The 13,103-nt window shown below is 32.2% G+C and overlaps 1 protein-coding gene across 1 annotated transcript; it reads left to right on the top strand.

Moving 5' to 3' along the window:
• On the top strand, nucleotides 1-1,578 carry LOC145006566 (uncharacterized). The gene is made up of 4 exons (XM_078965650.1): nucleotides 1-294; nucleotides 376-606; nucleotides 961-1,026; nucleotides 1,112-1,578. The coding sequence occupies exons 1-4, from the start codon at nucleotides 115-117 to the stop codon at nucleotides 1,268-1,270; spliced, it is 636 nt and encodes a 211-aa protein (XP_078821776.1). The 5' UTR covers nucleotides 1-114; the 3' UTR covers nucleotides 1,271-1,578.
• The last annotated feature ends 11,525 nt before the right edge of the window (nucleotides 1,579-13,103 follow it).

Here is a 13,103-nt window from a genome sequence, read left to right as displayed (position 1 = left end):
TGATATTTGGGTTCATCTGCTCACAGTCCGAAACAACCCCCTGACAGTTGACACGGGGTGCAGCTTTGACAACCGCACATCGGAGTTTCACCAGTAGTTTCTCCCGTACACACCATGGCGGCATCTGCCATCTCTCTATCACCAGCATCATCATCTCGACAGTCTCTAACCATTATTCGAACAAGCCAACTACAGTATTTATCCGTCTCTTCCGGTTCCTTCATCCGCCCATTTCTGCTTCGAACTCCTGCTTTACGTCTCCAAGCCACCCGCCGTCCTCCTAATTATCCTCAGGTTATTTCCAGATGTCAGATTATTTAACTACGTTTACTATCTACTGTTGGGAACTCTTCAATTGATGACTCGATGGATCAGGAAGGTGAGAATCCGGCAGCGGATCCTAGGATATGGAATCGGAACCGTAATGATATGACTTTTTCCGGAGATTACGATGAAGACGATGACGAAGATGATGATGATGAGGAGGAAGATGACAGGAGCATGGATCTTCTGATTAGGTTTGTTGAGAACGTGTTTAAGAAGATATCTAAGCGAGCTCGCAAAGCCGTTCGATCTGTTCTTCCTATCAATATCCCCACCAAATTGGTACTGCTTTGCATTTCTCAAGTTATCAATTTGATCCATTTGAGGGTTTTAGCTGATTTTTGGTACAATTTAGTTCAGCGTATTGAAATTGGGGCAAACCCGAATCAAATTCCGTTCTGATTTATTCGTTTATACCCAATACAAACGAACTACAAAGATTTTTTCTTTCCCGATTTGATCCTTTTTATATATGCAAAGTCAGCAGCTTTTCTTTCTGTTCTCGATATGTATTCAATGTCAACCTTTAATTAACCTAAACTTTCATCTAATACTTTCGATCTTGCATTCTTACGTTGAGATTGTTAATTCTTAATTACCATACTTACTTATTATATGCTCAAATTTCTTATATAGGTGGGATTCGCTGTTAATGGAGTTATAATTCTGGCATTCTTTTGGATTCTAAAGGCATTCCTTGAGGTAAGAAATTTTAAATTTCTATAAAAGGGCATCATCAAAGAATAAGAAAAGATGTGTTTTTTTACATTATTTACCATTTATGCAGGTGGTTTGTACACTTGGAAGTGTAGTTTTTGTAAGCATTTTACTTGTTCGAGGGGTATGGACTGGAATATCATATTTTCAAGAAGGTGGTAATTACCGGAGGACAAATGATTTTGATGATGGGAATCAGGCATGGAATGGAACTCAGCCTGTGGGTTGACCGTTGACTCAAACATCGGAATCGGAATCGGCATGGGAATTGCAATCTGGGATACAATAATTTCACTTTATTATGTGATTAAGGCAAAGTTGATCATGAAAGAAAATAAGTTTACATTTTCCTGGTTTCTATAACAATCAGGAAACTAGATCATCAAAATACCAGTTATACCCTTGTTCATTATAGATTTTGCTTGATTGAACTCTTGGGATTACTAACATGAGGGGGACTGTAGATATGATAAATAGATCATCTTAAACATCATATATAGCTTTTTGACTTGATACAATTTCAAGCATTTTTTTTTTCGGATGGATTACTTATTGCATCGATGACAATGTGGTGATAATATAATAATGAATAATGATAACAGAAAATTTGCAAAGTTGGTTCCTATAGTTTTTGGTTGTAGATTTGGTTGAAAAGACTGTTTTACCCCTTAGGTATTTCTTGTACATTTTTTTTATTTATCAAGATAAATATGCTATTTATAAATAGGAAATGGCCCACACACATACCCTCCATTTCGACTATCTCTTCTGTTCTTGATTTTGTTCCCATTCTGAATTCAAATCGGCTCTCGATTCTTCAAAAATGGTAGATATTTGGTGAATATGGCTAAGAACACAAAATTGGTGGTAGTTTCAGCACGTGTTTTTTAATTTTTAAGATAATTCAATATAGTTCAGTTGTTAATGTATTATCTAGAAATATATTATGTTATTTTATTGGTATTTTTTTTTATTAAAGCCTGCTTATTTTCATCCTTTCTGTAAATGAAGGTTTTTTTTGCCACTTGTCAAATTTTCAAGAGTTTTGCCACATGTAATTTTGTGGAAGTTTTAGAATTATTATTTTCCACTTCTTATTTTTTAAGAATTTCCATTTTTAAAAAAAAAAATTCATATAAGGAAAGAAAATCATTTTATTAATTTAATAATAAAGTCTCATAAATGTTCTAAAGAAGATTTGATTTTTTTTTTTTATAAATGTTTCAAAAGGTTACATTATGATATGTAAAATTATTATTTTATAAAATATTTAATGGTTAAATATTGATATTAAATTTTTATTTTTAATAAACTCGTGTAATATACGGGTCTCACAATTAGTTTTGTAATCAACATAGGTTAAGTCGGCATTTCTTCTGGTTCTTTTATGTATATACTAGGCGAATATCTACGCGTTGCGCATAATACAATATATTTGAAATCTTTACAAATATATGTTTTTTAAATATCTCAATGACGTTGTTGTTAGCTTTTATATAATAAATCTTATAATATGTTGGTATAAACATTGTTTGTTTTGAATTATATTATAATGTAGACATTTTTTAAATTCTATAATCTCAATTGTCTCAATGCTCTATACATGTAGTTAGTTATGAATAAAATTAAATATAATGTATAATTTAGTCATTTTTTTAGTTGTTATGATTAATTAATTTAAATAAGTTTATTTATTTTAGATTTTAATTTCTATTATTGTAATTATTTTCAACATCAAACATTATTTTTGTTTTTAAAGATAACAATATATTTTTTGTATAAAATGTTACTTTTAATTATTGTTGTTTTAAGTTATTTAAAATAACGTATTTGAAAACTCATAACTATTTTAATTTGGTTTTAAAATTTAACTTTTTAAAATGTTTTTTTGATGAATATCGTTAGTTTTTTTTATTGTGATTATTTAAATAACAAACATTGTTTTTTATTTTTAAAGATAACATTATAATTTTTTATATAATATCTTTTAACTATTCTTAATATATGTTAATTTAAGCTATTTATTTGAAAGTTCTTAATGATTATAAAAAAGTAGTTTCATGTTTTTTTTGTTAATTTAGGATTATAATATAGGTTTAACACTATAATTTATAATTTTTAACTATTTATAAATTACACACCATTTCGATTATTTTTCAAGTTTAACTGAAATTTTCATTTACGTTAACTGTTTAACATTATATTAAAATTAATAATTTAACTATTTTGCATAAAATCATAAATTATACAAAAATTGTGACTTTAAAATGACAATTATTCACATACAACAACATTTTTAAACTAATATGTGAACTGTAATATATTAAAGAGTTGAAGTCATAGTTTTATAAATATGAGTAAACTATGATATTTTAATATTGTAGTTTAGTTAATTTATGATTAAGTTTTAGTTTTTATATTAATTTAACATTATTGACCAATTTTTAATAATTATTAGAAAGAAATTGAAAAATCATAGGGTTTTCAAATACATGTGGTGCAAATAAAAATATCTCTTTTATAAGTATATATAAATAATTGATAACCTAAAACGATTTTAAACCTAATTACGTGAGCTTCATTCTACTTATCAGATGTTTTGATGGATATTTCTTTTTCGCACATGTTTGGTTGACACTTTGACACTAATCAACATACTACACGGGTATCGATAATTAATCCGTAGTCCATTTCGTTTGTCCAATAACGAACAACTTTCAAAATGACTATATAATTTTGAAATTACAAGAGACTAAAAAAACAACAAATCATATGTATTGTTTTTTTGTAATTATCTCTAATAATAATAACAACAATAATTAATGGAATATAAACTTATTAACTCTACATTTTGATTGCTTTATGTTAAAATAAATAATAGTTCCAATCTTGTATTTGGGAGGATAAATGAAAATGTGCTTAATTTTGGTGCTAGTACTTTGTAGGGATAAAATAAGACAAAACTGTAAGATTGGTCTTTATAGTATTCAAACAAATTTGGATGAGTTCTAAAAACTTTCTCACTTGTATAAGAGGTACGAAATCAAAGTTTTTCCATGTTTTTAGTGACTGAATAACTTGAAAAAGCCTATTTTAGCATTTTCATTTCTTTTTTCTATTTTTTAAATCTATATTAATACTTTCTTCCTCTCTTTGACTCTCTCTCTTTTTTCTATTTTTTAAATCTATATTAATACTTTCTTCCTCTCTTTGACTCTCTCTCTCTCACACACACATACACACACACCACTATTATTAATGTCTCTATCCCCCATCAACCTACAAAACTCACCTCCGTTCCAGTCTTCATCTTCATTAGATAGCCATAAATTACAAAAACAAATACATCAACACCCATTTCATAACCATGAACGGTAACAAAAATGAAAAATCATACATTCGAAAACTCCCGTTCGACTAATCTTACCTTCCTATTTCAAAACTCACAAGGATCGATAAACAAATCCCCATTCATCAACACAGAGAATTTTAGATAAAAATTTAGGCATTTATAGCTCTTACATAGCTGATGCCAAAAAATCGAAACAAAATTATTGGGAAAATCTTAAAATCGATCCATTTGTAAATTTAGATGAAGAAATGTGTTATTAAAGAGGATTTCAATATCTAAAACTGCATCACAAATGAAAATCATACATTGTATATCTCTTATACACGAATCAAGACCTAGAACCCATCAAATTCCAATCAAAATATTGTATTTATCCCTCACCTTCTTCATAGATTTCCAGATAAACAACGACCATCTATCTCCAATAGACCAATCGTGATGAAGATCAAAAACCCAGAAGTGATTATAAGGTGACCATCAGTTCCAATTCCTTACCGGTCCTTGAAGATGAAAATGCTTCTCATATGGTTTTCTTTTCTACATAGCAAGTATCATTTTTCATCAAAATTCGATTTTCAACAACCAATATTAATTACAAAAGATTCTGTTTACTTAGCAAGCATTATAATGAACAATCGATTTCCAAGAATCAATCGATTCTCACAGGAAATCGGTCCATGCAAGAAGACAACTCAAACGATGACAAATAATCAATCGATTATTAGCAGCTAAATCGATTCATACCAATGATTAGAGAGAGTGTGTGTGTGTGTATGTGTGTGAATAGGGGGACTGGTGGAGAGAGTTGGGATGAAGTAGGTTGAGATTTTATTTTAATTATTTAAATACTAAAATAAACAAAAAATAGAAGAAAGAAATGAAAAGGGTATAAATGACCTTTAAAGTGCATCATGGACCAAAATCATGAAAAAAAAACCTTGATTTTGGACCTTCTATGCAAGTGGGAAAATTTTTGGACCCCATCCAAAGTTTTTGAATACCATAGGACCAATCTTGCAGTTTTGTCATAAAATAATAGTTGTTTTGTCACGAAAAGCTTAAGGATCAGATTTTGGAATATGGAATGGATAACAAGGACCAAATGTGATATAACGTTAAAGTGGAAGGCTTGGAACTAAAGTGGAGTTGCTATATAATGATGAATTACGCAATACTTTGTTGACTTTTATTTCTTCTTCGTCTGGTGTAAATATATCTAAGAAAAAGTTGTTGTCTCCTTTAAAAACAAACCCTAAAAGTTATCTTCACCAAATATTCAGATTTGTTGTCTTCTAGCTTTGTTCATTAATCAGTTTTTGATTCTTTAGCGTTTATACGTGATATGTAGTATAGATAGCTTGAATATATATGAGAGTGATGTCACACCCCCAAATCAGGATGGCAGAAATGTTCGGGGGCGGATGATTTTCATGTATTGTATTATAACATAGAGAATAATAGTGACCAAAGCAAACACAACCATCATAAATATAATTGAAAAGATTACATTGTTGTATGAGTTACATGTTTCAAAATCAATTGCATTATGATGATAAAAATGATTTTCCTGACGCCTTAACGTCCCATCCTAAAAAGTTGATAGTTAACTGTTTTGGTGATTACCTGAGAATACAAGTAGTTTTGAAAGAGTGTCAACAATTAAGTTGGTAAGTTCATTAGAATTTGTATGAGTGAAATGTAAGTCTTTCCTTGTAAAATGATAGTATTTATTTCCAAAAAGTCTGATATTTTCATAATGAGTTGTAGTCTTAGAAGAACCCTAAGACCGAAATGTACAAGTATTTCCATACTTAAAGTAGTAATATGCAATTTTAATTTATATAAAACCGTATCAATTTATGTTTTCACATAAACTAAAAGTATTGTTGTTTCCCCATGTGATTCTTCTCCCTAAGAATTGAACGAACCAAGTTCACCTATTCGAGAGTGAGGAAGAAAAACCAACAAGAAACTTCCCACTTTTTATGTCTCACCATTGGAATCCCATAATAAATTAGCCATAACACTTTTCATCTTAGAAATCCGGGCTGAATTGAATTCAAAATGTTTAATTTGAATGTTATTATAACCGTGCTAATGACATAGATGGCCTGTAATGACGTTCTTCAGACGTCAGAACGTTATGACATTTGTCACCCCAAACCTGCCAGTCTAGCTATTGCAAGCAGCTTAGGTGCGGGATTGTTAGTCCTGTATAGATCTATCTATACACAACTATCACACTCTCTTACTAGTGACTCCAGTTATAATACAAGACTTTTGTAGGTATACTGAATTGTACATAAAGATTTTGGCTCATAAAATTTGATTCAACGAGTTTACATATAGTAGAATGAAAACCCTTTTGTAAGTGGAATAATAACCTTCCATAGAAATTTCATAGTGTAAAATAATTATATCTTTAAATAATTATTTGTTCTCCCCAAAATGAAAAAAATAGTGTAAATGACCCATAAACTATACCGATTATAGTCTATCATAAATGTTTTGTAGTAATGTAATTCTTTATATTTATGATTATCACTTTTCCATGATAACAAAATAGCATGACAAGTTATATTTAAATTTCAATGTGTTCGTACACTTTGCTCAACATGTTACAATAGTGTTAGGCTCACCTAAACTATACTTATTATAGTTTATTGTGATATTTGATTTTTTTTGTGTATATATATATATATATATAGACATTTATCCGCTAAGCGACGGGTACGAATAATTTTTTCAGAAATTAGTTTCTAGAGGCGATTAATTATTTTGTTCTTTTGTGCAAATAGTTTACTACATATAAAACAATTATCAATAAGAGACATGCTAGCATAAAAAAATCAATAAGAATTAAAAATGTCAAATTGAGATTCTTTACAAATGTACATGACCACATGATTGAGTGTGTATTATTAATTGTGCAATACTTCTTTATACACCATATTTGATGTATAAACTTCACTGCATTGAATTGTTAGTCAGAGTTCACTAATATTTTTATATTGACACGTGATATCTATCTGGATAATTTCACATAATGTTGACCATGCGAGAAAACTATTTCTGAAAGATAAATACCTACATTTTGAATTGTTTCTCCCTAAGCTTTATTAATTTTCATCGCGAAACATAATCGAATTGGAAATTGTTCACTTCAGCTTGAATGAGAACATGTCATCTGCAGACGAACATAGAGGAATCTTTGGAAAAAAAAATATAATTTTCCAACATGTTGACGAACAATTATTTCGGCATCAATAAAATTGTGTTGAAAACTTTTACATATCAATTGGGTGTCATTACACAATCTATTTGTTGGGTCGTGATTCCATAACAGTATTATTACATATGCAATAACAAATCACAGTATAAACTCCATAAAAGATATAATTATAACATTACTAACATAGCTGCTTGCTGGAACTGTAAACACGAATATCTCAAAGCTTATTGGTCCTGTGTTTGACTTTCACCCTCTTTGTTTCTATCTCCTTTTTGAATGATTTGACATGGAAAACTTAGGTTTCTAATATTATTATGCAATTTTATCTAACTCTTACCATTACCGTATAAGCCTAATGAAACCCCATCCATTTGGAATGTCAATCTATTGGATATGATTATACTTTTTGATCAAATAATACTTTTTAAAAAGAAATATTGAGGTTATTTTTGTAAGAATCCCTTTATTTTTTTTAAATAAGTATTACTTGTCACTGATGAAGTATTGAATCGAGAAATGAAATGTAAATCAGAGTAAAGAGAATTATGAACACAAAATGTAAATATGATCTTGTTTCAACTCGTATTATGCTTCAAAGGTTATAGAGAGAACAATAGACAGGATTGACTCCAAAGTTCTTATCTAAGTCTAAGTAACTCCCCTATTTATAGGATAATATTAAAGCATACAAAAAATTACAAATGACTAAAACATTAAGTTTCGACATATAATGCCTTTGTAAAATAACATTACAATTTCGACATCTTACAACATAATTTTGACCCTAACAACCTCCCCCTTTGTAAGCAATGTCGAAATCAGTTGATCAAAAGTTGACCTTCCATGTGTAATGTTCTTCGAATTTCAGCATACCAATTTGTAACGCCCGTAGATCTATGCTAGTCAATTTAGAGATAACAGGGGTCGAAAATGATTTTTAGATAAAAGATTATTTAGAATAAATAATCTTAACCAAGTTTTAGAATATGTCTCAAGGGTCCGTACATATAAAGAATGTCGAAATCCGAGTTATAGCAAAGAAGTTATGGTCCGTCGAAGTTTTACGGCAAAACCGACACAACACCGGGAGACGTAAATAGTGAATTTACGATGGAGGACTTTTTAGCCTTAGTGATCTAAACCAAATTTGTAGTATACATTAAACCGAGAACATCCATAAAAAGAACGCCCAAATCTGACTTCATATGAGGAAGTTATGATTTTTCTAAGATTCGGCTTAGTAGTGTACAACCCGAAACTTAAATTTAGTTCGAGCGGTTTTTGGCTTACGCAACCTTAATGAGAGTTGAATATCTCATTAATAGGAACTCAACGGTAAAATTATAGACGAAAACGGAGTCCGTATGTAGAAGTTATGAATTTTACGCGGACATTTAACAGTATAATCTCCTGCTACTGTTAAATTTAAGATCGGTCGAGAATTAGCCGATGGAGTCTAAATGATAGTTATAGATCTTATTTTTACCTATGCGTGGATATAAAAACATCGAAAACAGATTTCATATGCGAATGTTATGAATTTTTGAAAATCGACTGATTTCCACCCTATGTGCGATGCCATGTGTCAGCACCAGGTGAAAACTTGGAGCCTACGCAGCACCACGACGTGGTGAGAGGCACCATGATGTGGTGACGCCCATGGAGGCCTATAAATAGAGGCTCGAGGCTGCCTCTTTTTCTCACACCTTTCCCTACTTCTTTCTCTCTCTATACTCTCTCTAAGCCCTAACCCCCCCCCCCCCCCAAAAAAAAAAAGCCTAAGGAACCCCCTAGCACGAGGTGGAAGCCTTGGAGCGTCCGATGGCTCCGAGAAGAAGAGCCTTTCGGCTTGGGAACGCTGCTCCAGCGACGCCCGGTTTTGAGAAAAACCCACTGTAAGTGAGTTACGCCTATCTTATCCTTAGTATAGCTTATGTTTTGATATAGTAACATTATTAGGACCTTAAAATAATTATTTGGGCTATTATTATGAGTTATATAAGTGTGTTTCTTAATGCTTACATAATAGTAATAATAGCTAGACTATTAATTAGTCTCGGTGAATATTAGACTAAACTCTAGTGGTAATGATACTAGGTTTTGTCTGATGGAAATTGTTTTGAGATAACGAAGTGATGTCCGAGTGCCGCATCACCACCTTCTCAGGTGAGTGCAAGGTCCTTTTCATCTTACACATAGATATGAAGTATTTTATATAAATTACGTGCTATGTGTGCATATTATCTGAATACTTGTTGTCTATTTGGATGAATGATTTTATATATATTTTAAATGATTTATATATATATATATATATATATATATATATATATATATATATTATATCTACAAATATGTTGGGATAAAACATGGGTAGATGAAATAGTTGGTGTGTGATGAAATAAAATGATGAGGGATAGGTGATGATAGGAAGGTGATGACAGTTAGGTGAGGATAGATAGGTGATGATGAATCGGTGATGTAGAATACCAGAGCCTTGTCCGGTGATATGGAGATGTAGTTATCTACCAGAGTATAGATGGTGACCACGGACTATTCTAGACAACACGTGGAAACACCAGCAGACTTATAACCTGTAGCATGTAGGTGATGAATTATGAGTGCAGGTGATGTTGTGACTGCGTATTCATGCGATGATACTCTAACCCCGTACTATGAATTACGAGTTCAGACGATGTTGTAACTATGTATTCATGCAATGATGCTCTAACCCTTGTTGGGCACGTATTGAGGGAGTAATCCTTGAATCAATATTGTCTATGCGATGTAGGCGATGATCCTTAGGGAGAGTCCTTAGGAACAAACATATAAGTAAATGCGATGAAAGGAGATGAGAGGTAAATATGATGTAGGAGACGACCCTTAGGATAAATCCTTAGGGAAGGTACTTAGGAATAAAGAAGATAATGGGGGATGGGTAATTAGGTTAATTGTTTGATGATTAAACATAATATATATTATTGTAGATTGAAAACCCTATGTACTCACCAGGTTTCCCAACCTGACTTACTCAGTTTACTTGTGTGACAACCCGATATTTCGACTCTATGTAATGACCTAAAAAGTCAAGTATTGTAGCTACTTTTGAAATAATGAAATTAACTTCAAAAATGAAATGTGTAAAAGTCTCTATAGGGATGTCTATTATGCTAGATAATGTTTCAAGGTTTATAGAAATACTAAGAACACTAAAAACCGAGTTATAACGAAGAAGTTATGACCATTCTAAGATTTCCGACAAAACCGACAACACCGATTAAACGAAAAACGTGAAGTCTCAATACAATAGTTTTTACCCTTAAGTATCTAAATGAAAGTTATAGATAACATTAAACCGTGAGCGTACACAAAAAGAACGTCCAAATTTGACTTTGTATGAGGAAGTTATGATTTTTCCAAGATTCGGGTATAGCAGTAGACAGCTAAAAACTCGAAATAGAGCTCCAAATAGTTTTGACCAAAAAAACCTAAATGAGAATAGAAGGTCTCAACATTAGTACCTCAACGACGAAAAGTCTGACAAAAACGGACATCGGATGAAGAAGTTATGGATTTTTACAAGTTCGGGGTCCAAAATTCGAGGCTGTCAGGCCTCCCACGACATGGCACAGTTTGGCTGCGACCCGACAAGTGAATGATGGCGTCCAATCAACGGAAGAGGATAAGACTTACTCCCCACGACGTGGCCAACCTTAGCCAGGGCGTGGCACACCAGAAATGCCCCTATAAATAGAACTCTTGGGGTGCCGGGTTTAGGTGCTCCATTCTTCCATCTCTCGTGCTGAAACTCTGCGGTTAAGCCCTCCCGAAGCCCCGGTTTTCACCTTCAAGTCCCGAAGGAAGGTTTTGTGTTCCCGAGATTCCCGAGATTTCCGAGAATCCCGAGATTTTCCCCCGTTTTCAACTCTTCCTGTCGAGGTTCTGCTCGATTCTTCTCTCGACTACTTCAAATCAACCACTTCAATCAAGTGAGTTCATACCCCCCCTTTCATACACTTTCAAATACTTTATAATGTAATTTTAATACATTTCGGGGTAGAATACAAGTAAACACATGGTTATTATCGTGTGTTACATAAAGTTTCACTTTACTCATTTTTATCAAATGAATCTTATGTGATTCATAACTACTATACGAAAATTCTTGTTATATTTTGCATGCACTAGATTTATACAAAGTACATAGTATCCGAATTAGTCATCATTGTTAAACCGTTTTATGCATTCAAAGAACTTATGACTTATGCTTTGTCAAACATTGTGAAAAAGAATAAACTTTGCATACAAAACTACTACTTTAATACAGACTTAGTTGAGAATCCATGAGACTTTTACATCTTCAAATACTACTTTTTTGCTAAAAGGTACCACTTCAAGTCCTGTCTATAACAAGAGTCTCCCGTAGGGAGAACGTGTCAAATGTGTATAGATCTATACGAGAAGTCATGATCCCGCGCCCTGACTGTTAGCTACAGTCCGTCCTTTGGGGTGACGGTTTGTCATAACGCTACGACGCCAAAAGAATTTCGCTACAGGCATATTATGTTTAGTATGGTTATAAAACTCATCGGATATACAATTATTATAGTACTTCTGATTTATGAATGAGTAGCTATTAAAACTATTCTTCATCTAACAACTGCGATCTTCTTATAGTTTTACTATATGAAACTATGCCCCAATCTTTTAAAGCATGCTAGTTGCTTCCGGTTTTCGGTCTTGGACATTAGACTGCTTGTTACTTTAGGAAAATAAGGGATTTTCCTGTATACAAAACAATCAACTAATAGGAAAATAATGGATTTTCTTGATTCAACTATCTACATTTTACAACACAAATATTCTCATGCATTTCATACTTTTATAAGAAAATAAGGGATTTTCTTGGAAAACGCACGAACTTTGGAATGGCATACAATTTCTCAAAACCGCTTATGAACTCACCAACTTAATTGTTGACACTTTTTCTTTGAAATAACTTGTATTATTAGGGAACCGCTAAGCAGGTTCGGAAATCAACTTTTGGGAATTTACGCGGTGACGTTAATTACTTCTTTTGAAAGATGTTTATGTATTTATCTTTTGAACATGTAACGAATACAATTATGTAGACATTTTGAAAACCTTTATATATATGATGGTGTGTACTTTCCTTTATCTGAACTGTTATGATACTAAATATGACGTCCTCCACCCCCGAACGTTTCCGCCGTTCTGGTTTGGGGGTGTGACAGATTGATATCAGAGCATTGTTTATAGGGAATTAAGTATATCAAAACCATTTTTGGTATACAACTATAAACACAACTGGGCAAAAACACTTTGAGTAAGGAATGTCGAGTATCCAAGCTCAAAAGTGCCTACGCAAGGAATGTCATGCGTTTTTGGCACATGTCGTGGATGTGAAACGCAAAGTCCAGGACGTCAAGAATGTGCCTGACGTATGCGATTTTCCCG

The sequence above is a fragment of the Lactuca saligna genome, chromosome 7 (genome assembly GCF_052625555.1).
Source record: "Lactuca saligna cultivar CGN05327 chromosome 7, ASM5262555v1, whole genome shotgun sequence".
Lineage (NCBI taxonomy): Eukaryota > Viridiplantae > Streptophyta > Magnoliopsida > Asterales > Asteraceae > Lactuca > Lactuca saligna.
This window is presented reverse-complemented; position numbering and strand designations above follow the sequence as displayed.